The 14726-nt window shown below is 41.7% G+C and overlaps 1 protein-coding gene across 1 annotated transcript; it reads left to right on the plus strand.

Annotated features, from left to right (window-relative positions):
• Positions 1 to 841: 841 nt before the first annotated feature.
• ATRIP (ATR interacting protein) lies at positions 842 to 13621 on the plus strand (the record flags this gene model as incomplete). Its single annotated transcript, XM_009074272.1, has 12 exons — positions 842 to 924; positions 3369 to 3539; positions 4191 to 4294; positions 4755 to 4915; positions 6230 to 6325; positions 7522 to 7651; positions 8743 to 9462; positions 10046 to 10188; positions 10772 to 10863; positions 11724 to 11807; positions 12064 to 12313; positions 13423 to 13621. Coding segments are annotated over 12 exons (2096 nt in total), but the record flags the coding sequence as incomplete, so codon positions are not given.
• Positions 13622 to 14726: the final 1105 nt, after the last annotated feature.

Genomic DNA, 14726 nt, shown 5'->3' on the forward strand with positions numbered 1-14726 from the left:
CCGGGCGGGCAGGTCGGTGTGTCCGGACGGCTGTGTGATCCCTTCGGGAACGGCATCTGCCTGTGTCCCCGCGCAGCGGCACCCCCGGTGGTACCCCCTGTGTCAGAGCCGGGCAGCAAATGGGCATCCCGTGTGGGAGGGATGGAAGGAGTGACATCCCTGCCGGCACACTGCTTTGGGCTCGGTGCCGGAGCCCACGTGTGTGGGCTGATACCAGCCTGGGACGTGAGCACTGCATGATAAACCTGACAGATAAAGCCAACGAGCGTCATAAACCTTTAACATGCTTTAATCATATTCTGGTAGCAGCTTGACTTCCAGATTATTTTTCCCGGTTAATTTCAACGAGCAAGTGCATAATGTGCCTCATCAACAGCTGATGTAGAGATCAATTTAGAGCAAATGTAGGGGTTTGCTCCTAATGAAGAGTAGAGGGTTTACAGCCTCTTTAAGTATGCATCTCTGCAGGGGAACAGGTTTTCAGTGAACCCTTGTTTGTGCAGGGTGTGTTGCCTAAAGTCATCTTGGAGGAAATGCTTGAATTTGCTGTGGGTCATCTGGTTCCTTTAAGATAGGAGATGATCTTTAAGGTCCTTTCCAACCCAAACCATTCTGAGATTGGAAATTTGGTGGGGAAGGGTGTTCTCTGTTTTAAGGATTGATGCACAGGCACTAATAAAGTTACTGTGGTGATTAGATGAGGCAGTTTGCATGTTTGTAGTGACAGTTATTAAGATATTCAGGGATGTATGTAATGGCAGATAACAAAACCTTGGTGTTGAGTCAGCAGGGATGTGCATACATCATCTGTGCTTCAGACCTTGGCTTTTCTCTGCTACAGGAAGCAGAGCAGAAGATGGTCTGGTGAGAGATGCATTTCAGTTTGAAGTACTGCAGACACAGCATGAAGAAATCAAACAGAAGGTTGGCAATAACATCCCCTCCCCTCTACATGTCACGTTTTTTGCTAGAACTAACTGAAAGGTGGGCTAAATTCAGCTCCAGGTATTGCATCCTAATCAAGTTGATCAGTAGTCTTTGTAATCCAGGGGTCTGTTAAAATCATTGTACTAGGAACAGCTCTAGTAATAATTGAGAGAGCAGTATGTTATTTCTTGGTCATTTCAAATGATGCTGTTTTGTCAGTTTTACTTGTTTCCTGTCAAATCAACTCTCCTCTGTCCTGTCAGCCAGTTAGCAGGAGCTGTTTTGTGCAACTTAAGTATCTGAGAAAATAAAGTGACCTTTAAGTGGCTTTATGTTACTTTACCTTCTGACGTTTTGTTATGGAAAGATGCTATGAGGAAGAAACAGATATGGAAAAGTAAGAAGGCACAAAATCCTGTACAAAGTTTCTCCATTTTTGGAAGTCAGCTTAGGAGGGAAATAAGACTTGAGCAAGTTTATGGTGATATTTTACCACAATAATCTTTTAGCCTCTGATCAAATTGCATGGAGGTACTTCCTGATCCAGAAATTTATATGTGGATTTCATATTCTATAGCATATATGTTTGTAAACACTGTGTTGGGGTTTGGATACCTTTTAGTGGGAAAGAGGTCAGCAGCTTGACTGTGTCAGGAAATTTCTTTGATTTCATTTTGAACTTAATAAGTGGATGTGTCTTGACTGTTATGAGTGAACAGTGAACAAAGAATAACTTGTGCACAGCACTTGCACCTCAGTGGACCTTTTCCTCACAGTTGTGCTTTCCCCAAGGTGGGAGGATCCTATTCTACTTCCCTTCCTCACCCTTACCTCTGTTCTCTGAATCTTTCTCAGCTCTGTTATATCCTCCTCTATCAGGGAAGCTCCTGCTTGTACACCACGTTCAGCATGGGGATAAACTATAATTTTACAGTTGTAAAGAGGTGCCTTTCTGCTTTTTTCGTCATGCTTTTCTGAGTAACTCATTTATTAGCCTCCAAAGTCTTGTCTCTGAGTGGTGATGGCAGCTCAGGAATTATTAGAGGCTAGAGTGGTGTCCCTCAGGGGTCAGTGCTGGGGCCAGTACTGTTCAGCATCTTTGTTGGTGACATGGACAGTGGACTGAGTGCACCCTCAGCAAGTTCACTGACCACACCAAGCTGTGTGGGGCTGTCACAGCTGGAGGGAAGGGATAAGCCATCCAGAGGGACCTTGACAGGTGAGTGGTGGAACAATGGAGTTCAACAAAATGAAGTGCAAGGTCCTCTATCTGGGCCATGGCAATCCCAGGCACAGCTACAGGTTGGGTGGGGAAGGAATTGAGACCAGCAATGAGGAGAAAGACTTGGGAGTGACAGTGGATGAGAAGCTCACCATGAGCTGCAGTGTGAGCTCAGCCCAGAAAGCCAATTGAATCCTGGGCTGCATCCAAAGGAGTGTGTGCAGCAGGTCAAAAGAGGTGATTCTGTCCCTCTACTCTGCTTTTGTGAGACTCCACCTGGAATACTGTGTGCAGTTCTAATGTCCATGAGAAGAACATGGAACTCTTGGAGCAAGTCCAGAGGAGGCCACGAAGTTGATGAGAGCACTGGAGCACCTCCCCTATGAGGACAGGCTGAGGGAGTTGAGGCTGTTCAGCCTGGAGAAGAGAAGGTTGTGTGGAGACCTCAGAGAACTTTTCAGTATCTGAAGGGCCTACAGGGGAGCCAGAGAAGGACTCTGTTAGGAACTGCAGTGATAGGACAAGGGGTAATGGGTTCAAACTAAAGGAGGGGAAATTTGGGCTAGATATTAGGAAAAAGTTCTTTCCTGTGAGGGTGATGAGACACTGGCACAGGTTGCCCAGGGAGGCTGTGGCTGCCCCAACCCTGGCAGTGTTCAAAGTCAGATTGGATGAAGCCTTGAGCAACCTGCTCTGGTGGGAGGTGTCCCTGCCCATGGCAGGGGATTGGGGCTGGATGATCTGTAAGGTCCATTCCAATCCCCAAAATTCTATGATTGTGGTAGGTACATTGTGCAGATACAGTCTAGGGATGGCATCTCAGGACAGAGTGCTTGTGGGGTGCTCTGCTAGATGAAATATTATAGTTAAGTTACCATTGTTATCATCCCAATAATGGCTAAATTTATTGATATGTGTGACTAGAACACTTTAAAATAATAACATAATTGCAGAGAAGGGGGAAGTAGAAGAATGGTCTCTGATAGATAGCAGGATGGTGCATGAAGATATTTTTGCTGTAATTTTTAATTCTGTTAAACAGTAGCTAAGGCTGATTTAATCAGAAAAAGGTGAGAGGCAACATTGCAGAATTTCTGAACTGGGTTACAGAAGCATTTTTCTCCCTAGAAATTAAAAATACACCTAATTTTCAACCACACAGTGAAGCAAATACATACTTTTGGCTATGTCCTCCTTTAATGGGATTCCTCTGTTGCAGCTGAAAGAAATGCAGGAAGAAATTCTCATTAAAAATGGAGAAATTAAAATTCTACGTGACTCGATGCAGCAGATGGAGTGTGCTATGGAGGAACAGAAGAGATCATACCTGCAACTGGAACAGCAGAAATCTCAGACCCTAAGTGATAAAGAAAAGGAGTTCTCCAAAAAGGTTTGTAAATATGTCAGTTGCCTGCACATGACACGCAGAAGCTGATTTTATGGCTTAATGATGTCTCAGACCATCTAGTCAGAGAAAGAATATTTGTGTGACATTTCCAGACAATGCATGCTTTGATTTTCTTATCTAGAAGGAAGCATCTTTAGGAACATGCTGAGGGTTTTCTTCTGGCTAAATAGAAGAGTAGAATTCAAGTAGTAGAGGATTTCATTTACTTAATTGCTTTTTTTTTTTAGCAACCCCAAGAACATTAAAATTGGAATGTATTTTACAATGGCAAACAGTGACAGAACATGCTTTATGCCTCTGATCAGTTTGCTATTCCTGTTGCAGTCATCTTTCTGAAAGCCCTGAAGAGGACAGTGCTGCTTTTGTCCTGTGCACTCTGCAGTTAACGGCCTCATTGTAGTCGTGCTCTGCGTGGCACTGGGTCTGTCTTAGCCAGTCACAAATGCTTCTTGCCTGATCTCCTGGCACTTGGTTCTCAGATAGTAGTAATTGGACTAACACTCATAAAAATGGAGATCTTGTGCAGAGTTCACAGTAAGTAGATGGTACTCTTGAAATCTTAGCTCTAGTTGCTCTGCAGTTACAATGCCTCTAAATGTCTTGGGAATAGTGAAGCTGTAATTCTTCTTTCAGTTGCAGTCATTGCAGTCAGAGCTGCAGTTCAAAGATGCAGAAATGAATGAATTAAGAACACGACTCCAGAACTGTGAAAGAAGCAAACAAGTTCCAACAACAAGGTAGGGGTCTTGGAAATGAGTTTATGTTCTTTTTTACAATGTGTGCGCTTAAATTATTTAAAGAGATTTTCTTTCCTCATGTGACTCTTAGCTCTGTTGTCTGTGAAAAATATGACCCAAAGGGTCTGTTGGCCTCTGGAATTTGCTCAAAAAGAACCTTCCTTATATTTATGACAGAAATGCAAGGACTTTATAGTGAAGTACCTCTAAACATCAGGGTAAATAAAATAGACTCTTGTTTATTGTTTATTAAAACAATTGCAAAAGAGATAGTGATTCATACCCTTTCATACCCTACTGAGTGTAGGAAAGCTCCCCAGAGAGACCTGGACCCACTTGATCAATGGTGCTGGGGGATATGGTTTAGGGGTTAGAGGTTACAACAGTGACAGATTAGTGGTTGGACTTGATGATCTTAGAGATCTCCAACCTTGATGATTCTGTGATCTTTTTATATTAGCCCTAAAAAGAATTTTGCTGTACAAGTGAAATCAGAAGAATGTTCATCACAGCCTGGAAGAAGATCTTTTCCTACAAAGGAATCCTTCAGTGCTGAGATGTCCACTAGACCATCATGTTCTTCAGGAAATATGCTGGCCCCGACTACGTCGACCAAAGAAGGTAAAACCCGTGTACAGCTTGCAGTGTTTTTAGCTGCATGTGAACACTGCCTTGGAGAAGGATTTTTGTACTCTGTGACTAAACAGTCGCTGTAAGTTCACTTTAGAGAACAACAGTTATTTATTTTGGTTTTGCTTACATTTCATTCCATTTGATACCAGTTGGCATTAAGTAGCCATGACTGAAATCTGCATCAAGACCTTTTGAATTCACACCTTGGTACCACATGCCAAGGTGCCAGTGATGAAGTGGCCATTGGCTGTATTAAAAAACTTTTCGTTTATTATGTGATGAACTAAAATACCCAAATTGTTGTTCTGCCTTTTCACATTGAATAAGGAAGAACAGGAAGTAATTTGCCTGTTTCTTGAATCAATCTGCCAATCAGCTCATGCATTTTTTTGATTCTTGGGGGTTTGGCTTTAAAGCTGACCTTTAGGGGATTGAGTTTTAAAGGATATATATTTAGCCATACTGAAAGAAGCAACTGAAAACAATATACTCAGTTCCTCTTTTATGTGTAGGGCACTAGTTCTCACAAAATTGCATCTTGAAATTCATTGAGTAAAAGTTAGCACAGGAGTATCTACATGTATTTGAAGATTGCTATAATATGAAAAAAATAGGTGTTTCTTTAACAGCAGCTGTCTGCCATATTTCCAACAGGGAATAAGTGGAAGAAATTTGGATATCAACTAATCCTTACAGGGAAAGTCATGAAAAATCTGAGATGTTCCTGTCAGTTACAGTGTTCAGTCTAAAACTGTATGGGCAGTAAGAACTCCACCAAAAAGAGGAATACACTAGCCTTAAAGCATTAGTATCGCTCCTGTCTGTTATGGTAACAACACTTAGTGTGACTGTTTGTTTGAAAAAACACACTTACTTCTTTCTGAACCCTGCAAAGCTTTTGGCTCCAGTTTGACTGGTAATTGTGACATGCAGAGATGATTGAAAGATTATGAAATGCTCAAATTATTTCTTCCATATAATTTTTTAGAATTTAATGCTAATTTTTAGCAAAGTTGATCTGCCAGTAGTGGAAATTCAACTGAAGGAATTGGTTTTGTTTCCAAAAGGAAATTTGAGAGCAACAGCACTGAAAAGTCTGTGGAACATCTGATGGTAAAGGTGAAATCGTTTTCACTTCTCTCATTTATTCTGGGGAGCAGTTCTGCTCGCACCACACCTCTTCACTGTTGGTTTTTGACTGGTGTCCTGTTTGCTTCCTTACTATCTAACACTGTGGCTGTGTGTAAAGGATGGGCACAGATCTATCAGCAGTGCAGTTCTCATGATCACTGTTTGTTTCAGACAGTAAGATAATCCATCCTGAAGTTTCGTCCCTGAAGCATGAAACAAGGGGCAAAAACGCTTCCTACCGCACTGTGCCTAAAGGAAACACACAAGGTAACTGAGCTCTGGTGGTGTGGCAGTAGTGTTTCTGAGGCTGCAGGAACCACTTTGGAGGGCTCAGCAGCAGTGTGGGCAGCTCAAATCCCAGTTTGAAGTGAGAAGATTCCACTTCGAGGCTGCAGGAACACACTTTGCAGGGATCAGGAACAGTCTGGGGAGATGAAATCCAGGCCTGGGGGGAGAACATCCCAGTTTAAGGCTGCAGGAACAGACTTTGCATGGATCAGCAGCAGTGTGGGGAGATGAAATCCAGGTTTAGGGGGAGAAGATGCTAGTTTGAGCTGCTGGAACACACTTTGCAGGCCTTGGCAGCATTTTTGAGGAATGAAATCCAGTTTCAGAGGCAGAGGAGAGCAGTTTGAGGCTGCAGGAACCACTTTGGAGGGCTCAGCAGCAGTGTGGGGAGATGAAATCCCAGTTTGGAGTGAGAAGATTCCACTTTGAGGCTGCAGGAACACACTTTGCGGGGATCAGGAGCAGTCTGGGGAGAACATCCCGTTTTGAGGATGTTACTGATGTTGCTTGAGTGCCTTTGCTGGGGAAGTAGCCTGCTATGCCCAGTGCTGGTCAGCTCAGTGCTTTTTGCTTTGAACCCTGATCTTGCAGTACAATATTTCAGATGATACTGTTTTGTATCCTAACAACATTCCTATGTTATTCTAGTGAAGAAAAAAATTTGCCTGGGTTTTGCTTTATGGATCAAGAGGCATCTCAAGGTTCTTTCAGTAGTAATAGGTTATGCTTTTTATTGTAAACTGATACAAAACCAGGAAAAATGTACTTTAAAAACAATCACCAGCTAACAGTAAAGTAACATTTACAACAGTCAGCTCCAGGAAGTCTTCAGGGAACTATCTTTGTTACAGTTCAGAGTAGAACTGAGTCACATCGTTTTAATGTCTGGGCTGGAACATGCAGGGCAAGTCATTGGGACAGATGGGGTATGTGATCATGTGGCTCAAGCTGTTTGACTCATATGGGATTGGAATTAAAATACCTCTAAATAGAATTTGGTTTATATTTAGATAATACCTTAAATTATTTTTTCTGAAAATTGTCCTCTTGTTGAGAGATATTTGTAATGCAAACATCATTTTTGGGTTGAGATCACTCTAAATAAGGCTGATCTTTGAAATACTTTTTGTTGATGATGGTAAAGCTACTCCAAAGACAGCTGTGTATCCTTTCAGGTTCTATCTTACTGAATGCACTGATGAAGCAGCCCATTGTCCCTGGGTCATTACTAGGACTCTGCCATCTTCTTTGTAGCAGCTCTGAGCCTCTGCCTGGAGCTGCGTTGCATCCTAACTCTTTGGATACGTAAGTTTTATTTCCTTTGTTAAACTGTATCTGACATGTCTTTAGTACAAGACAGCTCATTCCCTGTGCCAAGTGCTGCTTAGCTCAGGTTGTTTTATGCGAAATTTGGAACATCATTCCACATCTGTGATTATTAATGTTTGATTATCCTAGATACAAACAGTGGACTAAGGTAAACCAGGTTAATTATCTATTGGGGAAGGCACAGAATCAAAGCTGGGAGTAGCTGTCAGCAGTTTGCATTGCAAGGAGGGAAGCACACAAACATGTTCATGAGTTAAGTGGGAAGAAAATGTTGGAAATGTGATTAAAACGGGGATTTCTAGCTTCAGAGTCGAAGCTATGTTCAGTTTGTAATGTACAAGTTATGTGCAGTTTTCCAAGATACATTTATAGTCCCTGATAAAGCATGTCAATATGAATATTGGATATAAATGATAATTGGTTTTCACTTTAAAGAACTAGACTGTAACTCCTGAAATAGTTTTGCTTTTTTGAGATGTTGTTTTATTAGTAATTCTGTGTTTTGTGGGTGCAAAGCTCATGTCTCATTGCTCCTGCCATTGATGTGAGCAGAGGTGGTGAGTTTGGCCTTTGCAGCTGCAGTTTGCCTCCTCAGTGGCTGAACTTTCATCTCTGGCCGAGAAAATAATCTTTTTTTGTTGTCGTAGTCCTTTAAAGACTCCTAAATATTACAGATCAGTAGTGTACACATACTTGTTCTTCCCAGAAGCTACTTGATAGCATCAGGGAAGATAAGAATATGTGACAGGTTATCAAAACCCTCAAAGCCAGAAATTGAATTGGAAAGCCTGTGCTTGACAATGGCTGGTGGTGAGCTGCTGAAGTTACTCAGCTGTGAGCTATGACTACTTTCACAAGACCTAGGAATGCTTTCAAATTACTCTTTCATGCAGGTATCAAGGAGTGGGATGATGTTTTCTCTCCAATTTACATTTTATTCTGGGAATAGGCATTTCTTACTAATCTGGCCTGTCTATTGTTTGATTCAGCATGCAGATAACTCAGATTTCAGCTCTGTTCTCTGCCTTTTCTTCTGAAGCATTTCCCTTTCACTTTTCTTTGGATAGGAAGTCCACACAACTACCCACCGGCAGGACAACTCAGGAAGAAATTGCTCCTCCTGTATCCCTGCAAGAAGCTCAAAAACTTGCAGTAACAGGGTTGAACCTGATTGCTATGGATGAAGAATTATCTAAAGGAAGCCCAGCAGAAAGCCAGAGAGTGTTTCTGCCCCTCACACAGTGCAAGATCCGAGGTGCTGTGCACCTCCTGCCCTTGGTGGAACACCACATTGGTGCCTACTGCCGAGTGGGACAATTGTTGGACACATCAGGGAATGGTTCTTGTGGAAACCATTCAGCTGTTTCTTCCAGAACCAACACAAATATGGTGTCAGCTAAGGAGGACTTCAGGTTGTCTCTTGAGGAAACTACAGTTCTATCACTGGGAATTCTTTACTATTTGGTGTTCTATAGCTGGGATGTTAGGCACACATTGCTGTCTGCTGAAGTGGAAAGAAGTTCTGCTGCTGGAGATGAACAGGCTGCCAAGATGGACAAAAATGTGTTGTGTGATAATAAAGAAGATAGCAGGACACAAGGAGGGCTGCCTGCAGCTCCCCAGGTTGCTCCCAGTAGTGATCGAGCTCAACATCCTTTGTTTAAAAAGCTGCTTCAGGTTTTAGCTTTTTCTGCTGCAAGAGGCTCCCAGACTGACAGTATCCTGAGCCAGAGCCTGAAGGTTTTGGTGAAATTAGCTGAAAATTCAACAACAGACTTGCTCATGAAGTAAGTCAGTAATAGCTTTAAAATGATTCCAGACTCTGGTGTTTAGCTGTTATCATTGTCTGTTGCAACTAGTCCATGCAGGTGACAGTAGAAGTTGTGCCATATATGAGGGAAATCACATGTCTCAGATCACCTCTGAGAAGCAGTTGAGGATCTTTCTATTGCCTTCGTTGCCCATGAGTGTGACAGTCACTGCACAGCCGTCCTTTGAAAGTGAGGCAGCTTTTAAGGCCTCAATGCAGTTGATCAGAATATGTGTAACATTCATTTTGGGGTTTTTGTAATTGCTGGGAGATGCATAAAGGAAGGAAAGCTCAGGGTCTCATCCTGGCAGATAAAATGACACTCAAATTGAGGCATTTTGGCTGCTAATGGTCTAATACACACACCATAGTGTGAACTGCAGTGTGACTACCAAGCATAATAACATTGTTCAGTATACTTTTTGTTTTTGACACAAAAGTTGAGATCAGGTATGTTCTGAATAGCTAAAAAGGCACAAGTGATGGTGCTGTGTACAAGAAATGGTGTGTTTTCAACTTGTCAGTGCATTGCCCATTTCTGACTGAGTTTTCTTTTGCAGTTTTCAGCACTTACTGAGTAGCCAGGCACTGCTGCACTGTCTGTGTCCAGAGACCCCTCTGCCTGCTGTCCTTCTGACTGTGAGGCTCTTGTCTGCTCTTGCTCAGCACCACGGGTTGGTTGCTCAGCTCTGTTCTCATTCAGGTAAAAGACAGAGAACTGTAAATTCACTGTGAATTCATCAGTTGAATGTTAATTACCATGACTAAAAAATAATGCAAACAGGCCTTGCTCCCAAGTGCTAAGACCCCCAAAGGCAAAAGCCTGCTGATAACTGAAAGCTTGTTTTCTAGTGCACTGTTTCAGTTATTATTTGAAGAATATTTACCTTGTGTTATCAGTCTGCTCTCAGGGCTTTTGATACCCATGTGGATTTTTAAACTTTCAGGATTAATATTTTTTATATTTAAGGTTAGTGAGGAGAGATAAAAAGGGCTTTTGAGGCTTAATTTATTTGTGCTCATGAAACTGTTCTGTTTAGGGATTCCAGTACTTTGCATGACAAGTGGTGTTTGTCCAGTTCCTTAAGAATGATGTAGAACAGGCCTACATAAAGTTTAGGGATACTAATTTCCTCAGCACAGTTTAAGATGTCTGAAGTAAATCACGAAGTTGAGCCTGTATCACGAGTCCTAGGATAGCACTCAAAATGTTTTGTGTGACAGAATCCATTTTTGTCATAAACAATTGAGTAGTTGGGAAAAGAACACAGTTCTCTCTGTTTCAGACACCTGCCTTCTCCTTGCACTGTACATGTATATAACATCAAGACCAGATAAATCAGCATCTGAAATGCTTTGGCTTCAGCTGGAGCAAGAGGTACCCACAGCTGTTTGTCCGTGTGCTCTTTCCTGCTCTTTCCAGTTGGGGGAGTTAGAGGAGTAGGACAAATTGCCTGAAAACAAGTTCTTTCTCTAGCTGAAATAGAAAACTGCAAGTATGGGCTTGCAGTAAAGGATTATACATCAGTTTTTAAAAGGAGCTGCTTGAAACTGAATCAGTAACTTCTTAAGGAGAACAACAGTCATAATAGTCTTTTAGGTCGCTGAAAAGAAAAAGGTCCTAGGATGGCTACAGATGTTCAACACTAAGCTTTATTTTGTTTTTAGATCATTGGAGGAATAAAAAGAAGCAAGAGCTATGTTTCATTTTGATGGTATTAATTACCTCTACTATACCTAAAAGGCAGTGTGTAGCAATTTGGGATTATAATCCTTGTATTCAGTGGAAATGCTAATTTGCTCTCTAACAGCCATGATTATATATAGAGAGAATGGCTTTTGAAATTCATTGGGATTATTTGTACTAGAAGAAGTTACTTCTTTGAGGTTCTATTTGTTCTGCTTCTCTCATCTGAAAGAATTTTGAACCTTTTTCACTATCCCTGCATTGTTATATTCATTATTTGTATGCAGTGAATTTAAGGCCCATGGACCTGCTCAGCCTTGCTCAGCAGAAAGCTGGAAAAGTTTCTGTGCAAGGCAAATTCTATGTCTGTAAAGTTCTACAGGGGAAAAAAGTTCTACAATTTTGTGGAGATCAGCCATTAAGAAAAGAAAACCTAAGAACATTTGGAACTAGTAACGAAATGCCATTTCTACCTTCCTGTGTTTCTAATTGTGTGACAATGCTGCAGAACCCTAGTACTCAGTCTAATGCACTCTGTGTGTTTGCAACAGGCAGTCAGACTCCTGACACGGTGCATGAGGTGCTCCAGACCAGCAGTTCTGTTACCTGGCACAGACTGCCAGTGCAACCTCGAGGTATGTCACTACAGTCCCTGAGTTCATCTCCTGATTGCTCCAAGGTACTCAATGCTGAACTAGCTTCTTGCCCATTTTTTTTAGCAACAGTGAAACAGAAGTGTCCTGTACTCAGAGGATGCCACCTTGGGTTTGCTAGAAAATATTCCGGAAGTTGAAAGTTTGAAGAGATTAATCAATAAAGTTCATAATGAAATAAGTCTTCTGCTACCATATTTTTATTCCGTGTATTGAGGCACTGTTTTTCCTTCTGCAGGTCGTTAAGGCACTAATTATAATGTTACATAGACAGTGGCTGAAGCTTAGAAGATCTGAGAACAGCTTGTGTGCACATAAGGAACAAATTATTCAGTTTTTACGGGATGCTGTTTTACTCTTACACAGCCTATCCCAGAAAGATAAACTGTTCCATGACCACTGCTTGGAAGTTCTCCATCAGTATGACCAAGCCATGCCAGGCATAAGAGCCATTCTCAAAAAGACTCAAAAACTGAGTGCCTGTGAAGGTAAAAATCAGTCATGTTGGCTTTTTCTCCTTGCTGTAGAAATAGAAATTTCACTTCTGTCCCTTGTCTCATTTAACAAGTACCACAGGTGATTGTTGCTCAGGTTCCTGAAGGCAGTCCATAGTCTTTTGCTTCTCAGTCTTCATTATACTGAATCACTACTCTGCCATTCTTCTTTAATGTGTATCTTGTTCTTCTCTCCCTTGAAATATGCCTCTGCTATCTGATCAGACAAAATGCAACACTCAGCTCTCTTCAGCAGAGCAGCCTGCACTATAGGTTACCTTACTGAGAACCCCCAAGTCATTATTCCACTCCTCCAACTAGCATTACACCTACTTTCAGCTATTGTTGGTTTGTTATTTTGCCCTGCATCCTTAACATTTCTTCTTCCTCTTCTTTTTTCTACCCCCCATTACCCCAAAAGCCTCTGTAGCCCACATCCCTCAGGATTCACCCCTTGCTTTGTACCCTTCTAGTGGCCTCTCCTCCCTGTACCGAGGCCGTTTCTTTGTTCTCTTCATGGCATTGTTTACACACATGTTCTAGAGCTGATGTGAAAGTTGTGCTTTTGTCAGTATGTGTGTGTATCCATGCCACCACTGTTAACAGCAGCTTTTCTGGAGATGCTCAACAGTGAGTCATGTACTTGTTCTATCCTGAGTGCTTCGCGTGTCCCAGGGTTTTCTAGAATTTTGCCTAACACCCTGTCTATTTATGCCTGGGAATGGGCCAATCCAGTGGAACAGCTCATGATGTTCTAAACCACTTTGGTCCTATTGACTCTTTAAATTAATTAACAAAAATAAGGTTTTAAACTTAAGTACTCAGAACTTGTTGCAAAATAACAAAGTGCCCTTTTCTGTTTTTATATCTCATAGCTAAATTTAATTCACCACCCAAGATAGCTCTCTCCTTTAATGCCTAAAAAAGGCATTAAATAAAAGAGGGTGAGAAGTTTGTGTGACACAACATGTAGCTAAAGGCCTGTTTGCATGGAACCTTTAGTCTTCCAGAGTCAGTATGTTGTAAGATGCAATACCACCTACAATTATACTGTATCAAGTAGAAAAAACGACTCTCTGAAACATGATTACTTCTTGTTGCAGAGCTGATTTTGGATGAATTGTATCCTCCTGAGCCAGAAGACCAAGGAATGGACTCCAGTTAGCCACCATCTACCAAAGATCTCTGTCCTTCCTCGTCTGAATCATCGTAATCATTGCCAGTGTAAATCTGAACCTTAAATCATCTTTTTATTAAGTGATAACCTAAAGGTTGCACTCAGATGCAGCACAACTAGGACACGTTTCTTTGTTGTAATTATTTAAGTGCCATCTAAATGTGGGTGAAAGCAAAGAAATTTTGACAGGACAATGATACTGCAATGTACTGTTTTGCTGTGCAGACCCACTCAGTGGCTTATGACTGGTTCTGGTTATGAATTTCATCCTGTATGAAACTGCTGTGAATGGAATGCAAATTTCACTCTGTTTTCCATTTAACTGTGACTGCAGCAGAATTTATGATGCTGAATTGAATGTGCTAAGGTGTTTGGGATCACTGCGTTCACATGAAAGTCTTTTGAACACACTTGTTTCTTTCGTGGCTGTAACACTTCCTTGCTTGACTTCCAACCTTTTCATGCTAATATTAGTAAACAGTTTACTGTGTTTTTAAAAGCCTTTCTAGAAATAACTTACAGTTGGCAGTTCACTACAGGGCTTTGAATTTCTTGCTGTGAATTGGTCACCTGAGTTCACTCAATTCATGAATCTGCTGGAAGAGTAACTATTGAAATGCCAAACCAAAAAATACTAGAACTTAACTCTTTTAAGGTAAATTTTAAAAATACAAGATGGTAATACTGAGGATTGTGTCCTAGGGGCCTTAAGAGTATTAAATGTATGGAGATTGACTGGGGTTTTGTGGTCATAGAGAGGATGAATGAGTATCCACTCCTAGGAACCAGCACTGAAGGTCAGAGGAAGAGCTGTGTCTGCACCCTTTCAAGTGTGCATGGTCATCACTGTCACACTGGGCTGCAGGTTAGCAACTGAGCCTGAGACCCTAACAAGGGAAGTGTGAGTGCTACTAAAATGAGCCCCCAGGCTTGTATGGATAAATGGGAGAGGTTTCTTCATTTTTCAACAGGTACTTGATTCAGAAAGAGCCTGGCTGCAGGGACCAGGAGGAGAGAACATACTGCAGTGGGAAGGAAGCCCTGGGAAAATTGGGAAACATTCACTTCTCTGGTCATGCCCAAAAAGGTTGTGTCCTGCCCTGGAGGAGCATAGAGCCCCACTTTAGTGTGCTCAACAAGCTCCTGACTTGGCTTTTTCTGTGGAAAAGAGCTTTCCCAGGAGAAACTCTTACATATTTCCTATGCAGGAATAACCAGGGAAATAATCCA

This window comes from Acanthisitta chloris, unplaced genomic scaffold, assembly GCF_000695815.1.
Source record: "Acanthisitta chloris isolate BGI_N310 unplaced genomic scaffold, ASM69581v1 scaffold2145, whole genome shotgun sequence".
Lineage (NCBI taxonomy): Eukaryota > Metazoa > Chordata > Aves > Passeriformes > Acanthisittidae > Acanthisitta > Acanthisitta chloris.